Source organism: Tyto alba, unplaced genomic scaffold (assembly GCF_018691265.1).
Source record: "Tyto alba isolate M040663 unplaced genomic scaffold, T.alba_DEE_v4.0 Super-Scaffold_1000006, whole genome shotgun sequence".
NCBI lineage: Eukaryota > Metazoa > Chordata > Aves > Strigiformes > Tytonidae > Tyto > Tyto alba.
The window spans coordinates 24,640,190-24,652,743 of NW_024881272.1; the positions used below are offsets into that span (position 1 = coordinate 24,640,190).

Below are 12,554 nucleotides of genomic sequence, written 5' to 3' on the forward strand. Positions count from 1 at the left end.
TGACTTAACATTCAAAGCAAGGACACCATTGAGGAGTACCAAACAGAGCCCTACACAACTACTCCTGTCCTGCAGAGTCCACGGTGGACTTTTTCTCCACATGCTTAAGATCTTACTCTCTCTTTCAAAATAAAATTAAGATGCACAAATTCATTTTGCACAGACTTTTAATTTCTTTGAACATTCATTGCAGAGCTACTTTGGAAAACTATAGACATATTAATGTAAAAGGCTTCCTATGCCTCATAAACATCCTTTATTATCAGCTCATTTTAACTCTTATTTGCCTTCATGTGTCCATGAAAGCGTTGTTAAAGACAAAAAGTGCAAAATGTTTTCTGAGATTACCTTTACTAAAGCTGTAATTTTCCCTCAACACATAGCACAGTATGTTATTTACACAAGAAGGCTGTATATCCTTTAAATAGGGAAAATGAAGCATGATTTACAAAAATGAACACTAATATCTATTCACTCCCCAAAAATGAATATTAGTAGCAGCTCCTAAAAACAGGAAAAGATTTTTACCAGGATGCTTTTAAACGAATTATTTCAGCTATGTACATGTGCAAAGAGCATACTACATTTGCAACCAGAATAGGTTGAATTGGTGTAATCCATCAGAAACCACACAGGGTCTAAATGAAAATATATACCGTAATACAGGAGAAATGCTGACAATTAACTTCTACATGGCAACAAGAGGTACTGGTTAACATGAGTAGAGACCTCCAGTTGCCAGGAGCATGAAAAGGATAAGGACATGAAGCGGGGGATGCAACAATTAAAATTGACAGGCACCTCAGGTCTGTCAATGACTCTTCTTGCAAAACAGCAAAGGCTTTGCCCATGTGTATAATGGAAGGAATCCTCTTTAGCCGACAACGTGCAAATGCCCTAATAACCATTCTTGATCCTAACCTTCAGAGCTAATTGCTTCATTCAAACTTCTGGTGTTTTAGCCCTGATCCATAGTAAACCCTGGCAGCAAAATAATTAATTTAATTAGCTACATTCTTCTAAAGCTGAGTAACTTAAAAAAAAAAAAAAAAGAGCCAACAAAATAAAAAAAAATCCCAACTACCAACAACTGTTGAATCCTCTAACTCTTACCCTGCCAGGAAAAATAAAGATCAGAGCAAAGTCCTGAACACACTCATCAAGCTCACAGTCTGGCAGCACTATATCATTCCCCCCCAGCAACATCGCCAGCCTGAGCACCTGCCAGTATAGCTGCTTTTTACTGAGACAATCAGCTGGGCTTTGGGAATGGGACTTGGGCACGCAATCCGTAATAAATTTTGCCTAGTGCCTCAGTGGTGGCAGCTTTCAAACAGAGGTAGAGAAGGAAACAAGATGCTACATACCCTGTGAACAGCCATCTGATACACCTGCTTTTCCCATGCAGCACTAACAACACTGTGAAAGGCAGAATCAGAAAAACCAGCAAGAGAGCAACTTTTATTTGCATTTTAGACACTCAAGTAAACAGTATTTTCTGTCAGGTCTGCTGGAAAAAAACGATTAATTTTTTTTTACTACTTCAAAGTAGATGAACAAAGTATTTAATTAAGTCTTGCTCATAGAGAGAGACCTTGTATCTTACAAATGAATTTCATTTGCTGGGGTTTTATTATTATTATTATTTTTACTGACACTACAAAAAATACATAACTATATATTACAGGGACTTAAGTTTTTCTTTCCATGCTCACCAAACTCTGCTCAGCTGTACCAAAAGGATCCAGATTCCACCTTCCAGCCGTTACAGCAAGCTTACTTACCTCATGTGTTTGGAAAGGAGATTTTTCAACAGAGGAAGCGAAGCGCTTACCCATGCCGTCCAAGACTCCACGGATCAGTGACCCTCAGCAGCATACAGACCACCACCGTGACATCACACTTTCCACAACATGGCTCCCAAAGATGCACATACCAAGACAATCTGGAGTTTCAATCTTTGTTTATTTGTTCAATGAAAGTTGTTTTTATTTCTTCATTTTGGTAGCTTTTTAGGGTTTGTTTGCTTTGCTTTTTAAAGAGCTGTATTACTTTCAAATCTTACTTTTTGAAACTGAGAAAACCAGGTGGACCACCTGAGATGAAATATTTCACATGCAAGCACTCACCAGTGATAGCAGCAGAAGACATGCTGATTAATTCACACCATATTAGTCAGGGCTTCCATTAACACAACTAAGGGCTCATCAAGGAAGGAAAATGTGAAATTGTTCCATTGCTGTTACTCTTCTGGAACACCACATTTTAATCACTGGCTGGAGTATAGTTGAGTGACACAAGGGAGAGAAATGCTTAACAGAAGATGAAAATAATATAGACTCAGGGAAGACAAATGCTTGATCCAGGCACACCCAATCCACCTCCTGCCTCAGCCTGAAACACAGATTCATGATTTAACCAGGTTTTTCAACCTGCTGCCTTGAGAGGCCCCAGCCTGGGAGGTGGCGCCAGACAGAGCTGCGTGGGTCTGGTGAAATTTGGCACAGGAAACAAAATGGTCAAATATTAGAGATGCCTACATTTCAGATAAACTAATTTGTAAACTACACTGACATCCCCACACACCTTACCCCACCCTACCCCCCATCAATAATAATCCCACAAAAAGGTCTGCAGCAGTTTGATGAATGGTACAAGCAGAAGATCACCAAAACACAGTTCTCCAAGTGGTTTCCTGAGTCAGAGTTTAGCCTCCTACCATTCCAGGTATCACACTGCTTAGTTTTTTAAAAAAACAGCAACAACTACCACCACCACCAAACAAAAAAATACACAACAAAAAAACAGTTTCTCACTCTAGTATAAAGCTAGGGGATTTTTGTCTTGATTACTCCTCTGGAAAACTGTTTCACAATCCTATTCTGCTCTGATTGAAATTTTTGTTGTTATTGTCAGCCTATGCTTTCTCATAGCAAATTTAAATGCAATATTCCACTCTGAATATCTTATCTCCTTTTCTAGTGTTTGATCCATATTTGATGCATTTGAGCTTCACATCTGTGCAGTATTCCAGGCAAAAAATCTTCCCATTACCTTACACGATATTGTTATTTTTCACCTCTACCATAAAAAATACTTTACCTGATACATTCTAGTCTTGCATTTACCTATCCATCCTCTATTAGAGTGGCTACTCACCACCACCCTATTTCAACTAGTGCATTCTGAGACACTGCAATTCACTCTCAGGCTCCTAGCTCCTATTACAATTTCTTGTTACTAATCCCCAAAATCATGAGTTTTGTGTTACCAACCAAAGTCTCAACACTATTACTGTACTATAACATGGCAGGTCATGGTACATACATTTTGCATACTGGTCCTGTGAATCATCGAAAGGAGGTCAACTAAACCACAACAGAAAGCCTTTAAGAATGGCAGTAGAAGTCAAATTAAAACATAAATACAGACTGAAGAAGTCACAGAACAACATACTGGAGGGAATAACCCCACTAAAAAGCCCTGATGGACACACCAGAAGACCTTACATTATGACTTGAAAAAAGTGTGTCCACTAACATCAGCTACAGAGGAAAAGCCTCCCTAAGTGAGGCAGGGGATTTCATTATACAAAATTTCAAGAGACATCAAAATAAAGTTAACTTTTAAAAAGGCAGTCCACTGCCCACAATTATGGGGGGAAAAAAAAAAAAAAGTCACCACTGAAAGACAAGCTGCCTACAAAATACAAAACTGCACCATCTCCTACCACAGCATGCACTACACAGCACTTGTATCTCTTCTCTAGCTAGAGATCGTATCAGGTATCACCACTGAAACTGTCAAGACTCATTAATTTCCCTATTATTCATATTGAACTCACCTGAATGCTCAAGCCAGTGTTGCTTACCAATAAAAACCAGAAACAAGGACACGTGATAGTTATTGAGGAGAAAGCAATTATACACGATTTTAAAAAAGAAAACCCACACCTCTTAGAGACCCCCTTCCACACTGTTCCAGGCAGGTACCAAGCTCTGCATGACAAACAAAAATAAAAACACAAACATGGAAGTTATCAAATTATACCTTAGCATCTGCTCTGTCACACCTGTAGTATCATCCTCAGTTTACAGCAGCATGCTGAACATACTCTTTTACTAAAACTGCCAAACACTGATCTCATTGTAAAACCCTTTAATTTTGAAGCACCACGTGTGAGGAAAATTAAAGACAAATCCAGAGCAAGTTTAGTGTTTTCTCATCATCTATGGAAGAGACATTCAGTTGTTCATGCTCAGGGCTAGTTTAAGCCATCCTTAAATCCAAATTGTTTGCTCATTTGTTCCTAATGAAAATATACCCTTTAGAGAATCTGACTCTTAAGAGAGCAAATTATTTCTTCCCTCTTACAAATTCTGCAGGCTCCTTAGCAAAGCATGCAAAGGCTACATGCCTCCCATGCCTGTAATGGATTAAACAGTGACCAGTAACAGCCTAAGTGATTGACAAAGTAGGAAAGATACCTTAAGAAAGTAGAATCAGAAACTGACAGGAAAAAAAATGGATGTGGAAAACGAGATTTCATGAAGGAGAGAGTTTAATTTACATTTCATACAAAAAAATAATTGTTTACACCTATGCTAAATGATTTTTTTTTTATTTCAAGCACTCCCTGACAGGTCAAGAAAATTCTTTAATGCAAATAATCGATTAATACAATAGCAAAACAGCTCCAATGAAAGAAGGAGACTAAAACATATGCCCTTCAGAGACAAAGAAAGCATAGATTTTGCCCTAAAGCGTTCAGTCTGCTTTTACTAAAGTACATTGGATGAGGTGATATTTACCTATGACAGACTTAGAGAGCTGACTTTGTTATTTAATCTATAAAAATAATTTTCTGAAGTTTCAAAGTAACTATTGACAAAGACTCTTGAAAATAGACATGAACATACAGCAATATTTTAAAAGTTCAAAGACACTGAAATTCAACAAATTGCATGAGAGTACTGCTTTAACAGATTTGGAACCTAAGAATTTAACTGCTTGATTCATTGCTTGTTACAATCCATCAAAGTTGCTTGGTTTAACATAGCTGCCAGTTGTCTTCAAGAGATTAAGTGTTTTTTTTCTACTACTTTGCACAGCTTTTCAAACACTGACAGGCACGCAATTGAAGAAGTCCATGCTAATGCCTCTTTTTGTGTCCTGTAAGTCTTGCTGGACCTGTCTCACTTCCATGCTGAAGGTAAGGCAATAACTCAAAAACTACCGAAGTTTTCACTACGTAAATCACTTCAGAATTACTCTAGTATAATGGCATATATTAACAACTGAAAGACAATTTAAAGCCAGAAGGCATTTTAAATACGTAAATAAAATTGATCTTCCTGTAATGAATTTACTCAGCTACAGAAGTAGACCATCATCTTCCAAAATACATTAAGTTCCTCTATATACCATGCTCTTGTCAAGGCCCCATCTGGAATAGGGGAGCTCTCTTCACTCTTCATGACCAGGGCAGGTCATCAATGCAAACCTACAGGCATAGAAGACTGGCTTGTTTCTCTGTTTAGGCTAGATCATGAGGTGACAGAGATGTCTCACCAGCATAGATCACAAGGTGACAGTGACCTGTAAACATCCCTATGGTGGTAGAGCTGCAGTTTCAACAAGAGTGTTATTATACCATGAACTGTGAGTCTACATAGTCTATGTTCTACCATTTCCAATCCTATCTATAAATAAGAAAAGAATTAAACCTTTGCAGCTTCACTTTCATTTTCATATTTTGAAAAGCCATTCATTATCAGTCCTGCAAAAGATGAGTAGAAAACTATGAACTTAATGGACCAAAAGAATCAAACTGACAGTGACATTAAAAGTATATCAAAAAACAAAGACTGCACATTAAAATGATAGCCACAGAAACTGCCACAAGGCACACAGACTAAAGCAGGATCCTGAAACCAACAGCATTCTAGAGAAATGCTGGGATTGTCTACAGGAGAGCAATTAAAGGATCTGATCAATAATTGTCAGAAAGTCCTTAAACAAATTCATATCCTTGCACAAAACAAAACATTTAAGAAATAAATGAGTAACTCCTGTACCCACTTCTTGCTTTTTGACAACACAATTTTAAGTGCTGGACTTAGTGCAAAACATTGACAAGAGTTATATTAACCAATCAAAAAATAATATGAACACAGGCAAAGAAAAAAAATATCCCTATCAATTTCTAATTCATATTCTGAAAAATGATTTTTCAGTTACTTACATTTAGATCAATGCATTCCCAAATTGAGGACCTTTGTAAAGTCATAATCTAGCACACGCAGAAAAAACCACAACACTTGCAATTCAGAAACTGGACTACATCTCTACTGAAGTTTCTGTTTGAGTAGTTTCCACTTAAAACAGCTTCAGCTTGTGTTTAATCTCTTGTCCTGCTGGCTTCTTCAAGGTGGGGAAACAGTATGCACACAGCATAGAAAGATGATCTTATATATGAAACCATGAGAGATTTAAGACATATGCCCAGTTTCCAGTACTGTTACAAATCTCTCTAATGATCCCAGGTAAATTACTTCACCATGTTAAGTCTCAGTTCTCAGTTGTAGAGTTGTGAAGAAAAACTGGTTCATGGTGTTAGCTATTCAGACCCCATAATTTAATGTTTAAATAAAAACAAAACAAGCCACCACTCAAGCCAATTAAAGAACTACTGGTAAAGAACAAGCCAGGCTGATACCCAGGCCTAGGAACCCAGAGCGGAACTTATGCAACCAAGTTCTCTATTGTTCATTACTTCTCAAGCAGGTGCTTTTAGGAATCAAGTTTAATATAATATCTTCATTGTGTGAAGGATCCAAGAAAAGGATACATTCAGACTTGTAATGAACATAAAAACCCTAATGAAGTTGCTACCTTGTCAATCAGGTATAGGCTGAGACATCCAAAAATAACAGGAAGAACTCCAGTAGAGCAAAGAGCACATATCTACTATATCAACTCTTGAACTAAAGATGTCAGAATAATCCTGTGTGTATAGAGTGGGCGAACAGCAAACAAAAACCTGAATAGGCTTTCTTTGCTCTCATGAACTTCTGAACAACTGGGAAAGACTAAGACTGGTGGAGTCAGCTGCTTGTTACTGTGAACTAAGACAGTCGGTCTTACCTGCCTCCAAAACAAAAGCACCAAAAAGCCATAAAACAACAATGCAAACTACCTTCTGTCAGCCTTTTACAGGATTTGCATGTATGTATTCTCATGCTACTACTGAATATGATTCTCTAATCTTGACATTTAATCTTAGAAGTATCAAGCTTCATTAACCAAGGTGGAACACAACAAAAAGGCCTGCAACTGCAGGCACCACAAGCAGCAATGCCACTCTGGTGGAACTCCCTTAGACAAGGCAGCGAGTCATGAGATGATGTGCTTTAGAGTGGTCCAACATTTATACACGTCTCAGAATTTGTGATCAAGCAGTTCAGCTACCCTCAGACATATTTCTTACTGTTCATTTATAACTTTGGCTTTACTCCCTGTCACTTGTGCTGCACACAAGCAAATTGTCCACACTGTGTCATGTTACCTCGTTTTTATTGAGCATACTTGCTCTTCTCTCTGTGGGCAATTAACTCAATTTCCGACAACTAAGTTTCAGCAACCAGTTTAAACTTCTCATCAGACTTTTGGCATGGGTTGCAAAAAGCCTGCCAGCAAACTATGGCCACAAGCAGCAGTTGTTTTCACCAGGGAAACTCATTCTTCAGCAAGATCTCTCCCGCTACACTGCTGACATAACCAACATACAGCAGCTTTTCAGCTACCTCTACTGTGTAGCTCCCTCACCTGTATCACACAGAAGAAGGTATACCCTGTAAGAGGTGTACCAGTGGTATACGCTTACTAGAGGAATGACTCCAAAATACACAGTGCAGCAATCTGCTCAAGAATTTAGTACAGGCTTATTTCAAATAAGAGGCCACTTTGTCCTCTCTGGCCAGACAAGCAAGACATGGAATAAAAAGGGTAGAAGCAGTTGCCGCCATTTGTACACAGCAGCTGACTGAAGAAGTTGTGTGTTTTTCAATATTACCTCACATCTTCTCTAAGCCTTTTTTTCTAAAAAATAAATGGAAGATCAACACTGCCGCCTCTGAAGACACAGTGTATTTTCTTACCTCCACAGGCTTTACTGATGCCTCCCAGGCCTACTCCTAAGCAAACTTGCATGGATTACCAAAAAGAGAGACACCCAGACAGCAGGACTGATCACTCTGATCAGGCAATAAAACTGTAAGGTCAGGGTCACAATTTGCAGCGCAGAGATATTTTGTTACTGCATGCACATATTTAAACTGTACTGCCAAAATTAGTTATGACAGAGGGCAATTCTCCATGACAGAAACATTCAGTTAAGTTAAACTGATTTTGTTGATTTTGCTTTTCCTTTTTCATATCTTCTCTTCGCCCTCTATATTATTCTAGTGTGTGCATTAATCTCTTGCAGAATCTCCCTTTGTGCCACCTAGGCACCCATATTTGCCTTGAAAGTTTCATCTTGTCTCAACTGGAGTCTTTCTCTTGGGAGTATGCAGCCTGTTATACTGCAGTTTATTACCTTCAAAAAGAACCTGAAGACAAAAGACACCTCAGGACTTAAACAGTTCACTGATGTTCTCTTACAACCTTTCTTTAAACAGCCAATTTGGCTAAGATGGCCTAAAGAGACAGGGAACAAATCAGAAAGATTAAGTGTACGACAACGACAAAAACAAAATTCTATCCCAGATGGCGGTAAGAGCTCCGAGCAGCATTTCTGCCTTACATGGGAGTGTTTTAATTGTGCAGCTGGAAATTAAAATTTTATAAACTGGCATTTTTATTAGAAGAGCAGCCCTTTATCTTATTTGTATATTGTAGTTGTATAAACAAATACAACCTTTTAATTAACCAGAAAAGTTAGCCAGAAAGTTAACACTTACGAAGAAGCAGCCAGTGCCCAGCCTGGATCTGCTCCAGCCTTTCAAGCTGTCAATTCTAGTCATTTAGAGTCTTTGTTTGAGTTCCCCCATGAGGTGACCTTTACAAAATTCAGCTATTCTTAAGATCAGGAAATTCAGTTACCCACAATATCATTACATGGGACAGCTCTTAAAGCACAATGAAAAAAAAAAAATATTATAAACCAATGTCTTCCAGTCAAGTTCAGTAAAAGACAGTAATACCTTAATTTTCTGGTGAATATGCCTCAGTGAATCTGCTGTACCCATGTCCATGTTGTCACTGATGCACACAAAATCCAGCTTCATTTTTGTGTCCAAGTTTAACATCTTTTGGATTTCCTTCCTTGTAATCACAATGACCTCTAGGACAGAGGAAAGCGGGATGAGATGAAACAGGGAAAAAAAAGAATCACCACCAATAGGATACAATCGCTTTTTATTTACAAAGGCTGATGGAACTGTCAAAAGGCTTGAATAACATAACTGGGTTCTACAATGAACCAAGCTCTTTTGGCAATAGTAACTCTTGAAGAGAATTAAACTTCTAATGAATATGGAAACAATTTCTCCTGTTCTGTGAGGGTTGGGTTTGTTACTGAAAGGGACACATGCATACAAGGGGCATGAATTAACAAGACAGAACAGAAACGTCTTCTATCGCTAGCAAGCAACCTCAAACAGATCAATGCGACCCTGCATTAATGTCACCAACACTTTAGAACTTTGTCTTTTGCCCATCTTGACTCTGTATAATTCTCTGTGGACAGCACCACCAACCACAGTACTACAATACAATGGTTAAACTATTTCTCAGCATCAACTTGGCAAGAGAGTAGAGTAATATGTGAGCAACAAACTCATTCCATCTATGAAAGAAAAAGAAGGTAAATGCATATTTGAAGGATACCAACAGTGGCATGAAAGCATATTTTCCAAAATGAAGAATGTGAGAACAAAAGCTCTGCACAGAAAAGATTGAGAAAACAAAACAGTGAGAATCCTTTTGCCTTGGCCTCAAGAACTGGAAGGAAAAGCAACAGTCAAACCCTCAAATTAAAAATATCCCACCCCTCCCCAAACCTCAACACTGTAACATCGTATTCCATGTGAAATTTTAACAGAGAAGTGTGGGAAATAATACAGCCCTCAGTCTAGGAAACTCCCATGCTAAGAATAAGTCTGTACCAATCAAAACTGAACTGATCCTGAATCTGTTAACAGAAAAGAGGGAGGAACTGTAAACATGAGAATTATGTGGCAGTTTGCTACCAGAGATATGGGAGGGCTCCTCTCCTACTCCCGTACTGGATGCCAACTTGGATTCAAAACAAGCTGAAGAACCTAGAGACAGGGATTGAAAGCACACCTTTGAATTAGGGAAAGAAGTAACCAATGGAGAAGGAACTAGTGTCAGGTGGAAGTTGTAAACCCATACAGCTCAGCATGTATCTGCTGAGCTGGACAAAGGTCTCCTAAATATTAGGAGAGAAGCATTTGCAATCAGGATGAAAGGGATGCAGTGAATCAGCCTGTGGAACACCTACTTACTAACATAAGAAAGTATGAGGAACTAAAGCCTCATTAATAAAAATTATAATCCAGGGAGATAATTCATGCCAATGCAGTATTAATGCAGAAACGCACAGCTTGGTCAAGGGGCGGAAGCAAGAGTGGAGCAGGAAGGTGGAAGCTTGATTACTGAAGCTGCATATAGAACCCTGCACATTCAAACTTTTGTAGGGGACAGATAAGCTGAAGAGCTATGTGTGAGAAAGGAGAAAGATTTGACTGTAACACCACCTACTAGTGGTCAATAGCATCAAGTGGAAATGGTTATTTCTGAATAAAGAGCCATGCAAAGCACAGCATTGGTTGCAGAGAAGCTTTTAGCCACCCATATATCCCTATCACAGGATAAAAGTATGTTGCTAGCAAAAAAAAAGTGTCAGAACAGTCAAAGAATGCAGACATTCAGCAAGCTGATTCCAACAAACAGGCAAAAAACAATTCCAGTGGAAAGAAGTTCTTATGGATTTCTTAATGAAACAAAACGAAGAGTCTTATGCTTGCTCTTTCTTATGTTTCTTCACGCTGAAATAGTGAGAGGCTAACGTGGATAATCACAAGGTGATCTTTACATCTCCAAAGAAAAAAGAAGCAGTCAGGAAAAAAAACACGGTCTCAGAATGGAGTACAAAATAATTGCACAGTCACACAGGAGAAGCAAAACCAGGGAAGCAGGAAGGCAATGGAAAAATACAAACATGAAAAAATAGATACAAATGTGTCAGGAAGAAGTTTTATATGAAGCAGAAGGGAACACCACAGAGAGATCTGGTCTACCACGCAAAAGGTAAACAAAAACCTAAACCCAGGAAACACTAAAGAACCTCACCTTGTACTAAATACTGTTTTAGCCCTCCTGTGAGCCAAGACCCACAGGCGAGCACTACAAGTCTCCCACTTCCCCCTGCCCTGTTCCGTCCAAAACCCAGCGCCTGGCTCCACGTTGCAACAAGAACTAAATGCCTCAGGCACTGCACGTAACCCTGAACTTCAGGCCAAGCTGAAACAACAAACCAAGAGATATCCCGGGAGAGCCGACACACTTCTCAAGCTACTCGCACTAATGATTTTAAGAGACAAACAAGCGAGAGAGTCCTGGTTAACACCACTGGGAAAAAACACCAACGTTAAGAAAAGCCTTGGTGAGGGGAGAAGAGGGGGAATGAGGCGCGGCCCAGAGTGAAAAGGGATGTGACATGGGCCAACAGGACGGCTGCAGTGCAGAGATCTGCTACAACACCTGCCGCAAGGCATTAGAACTAGAGGGGGCGACAAACAGGAGTGGCAGAGGTGACCGTGGGAAGCCTGAAGAGAGCAGGGTAAGCATGTCACCTCCACTCCCCCACCAAGACGCCGCCGGGCCTCACCTTCGAAGCCGGCGCGCTCCAGGAGGTTCAGCGGGTACCAGATCAGGGGCCGGTTGCCCACCGGGAGCAGCGGCTTCGGGATGCTGGAGGTCAGGTCCGTCATGCGGGAGCCGCCTCCCGCCGCCATCACCACGGCCTGGAACTCCATGCTGCAGTGGGAACACAGGGGCAGCGCCTCACGGCAGCACCGGGGGGGCCTAGCCCGGGACAGGCCGAGCCGGGTCGGGCGAAGACCGGACGGGTTCAAGCCGGCCCAGCTTTAGCCGCCAGCGCTTCTCGAAGGCGTCCGCCGGCTCGCCGCCTTCCCCCGCGCCCCTCCAGGCCCGGGTGAGGGCGCCAGGCCTCCCCCCGCCTCGCCGTTACCTTCGCCCGGGCGGCCGCCGGCTCCCAGCGCCTCACTGACAGCACGGGAATGGCGGCGCCGGCGCGCAGCACGCATGCGCGCGGAGAGCCGAGCGGCTCGATGGCAGAGCGCCGATGGACTCGATCCGCCTCCTCGCCTGTCCCCGGCCATCGGCTCCTCCCGGCCAGGTCAGCTGGTAGAACGCCGAGGATGGGATCCCGGGCTGCGGAGCGCCGAGTCATGGATCCCAGCCCCGCCGCCGAAGGGGCTCGGCGGCACAGCGCCCCCAGGCGG

General features: G+C 41.0%; 1 protein-coding gene across 1 annotated transcript in view; it reads right to left on the bottom strand.

Moving 5' to 3' along the window:
• EIF2B3 (eukaryotic translation initiation factor 2B subunit gamma) overlaps positions 1 to 12,363 on the bottom strand; it is a 102,959-nt gene extending 90,596 nt beyond the window's left edge. The window contains exons 1-2 of the mRNA XM_033000813.2: positions 11,918 to 12,363; positions 9,207 to 9,346 (exon numbers count right to left, since the gene is read on the bottom strand). Coding sequence (XP_032856704.2) covers positions 9,207 to 9,346; positions 11,918 to 12,065 — 288 coding nt within the window. The 5' untranslated portion in view covers positions 12,066 to 12,363. The remainder of the gene's footprint in view (positions 1 to 9,206; positions 9,347 to 11,917) is intronic.
• Between the last annotated feature and the right edge of the window lie 191 nt (positions 12,364 to 12,554).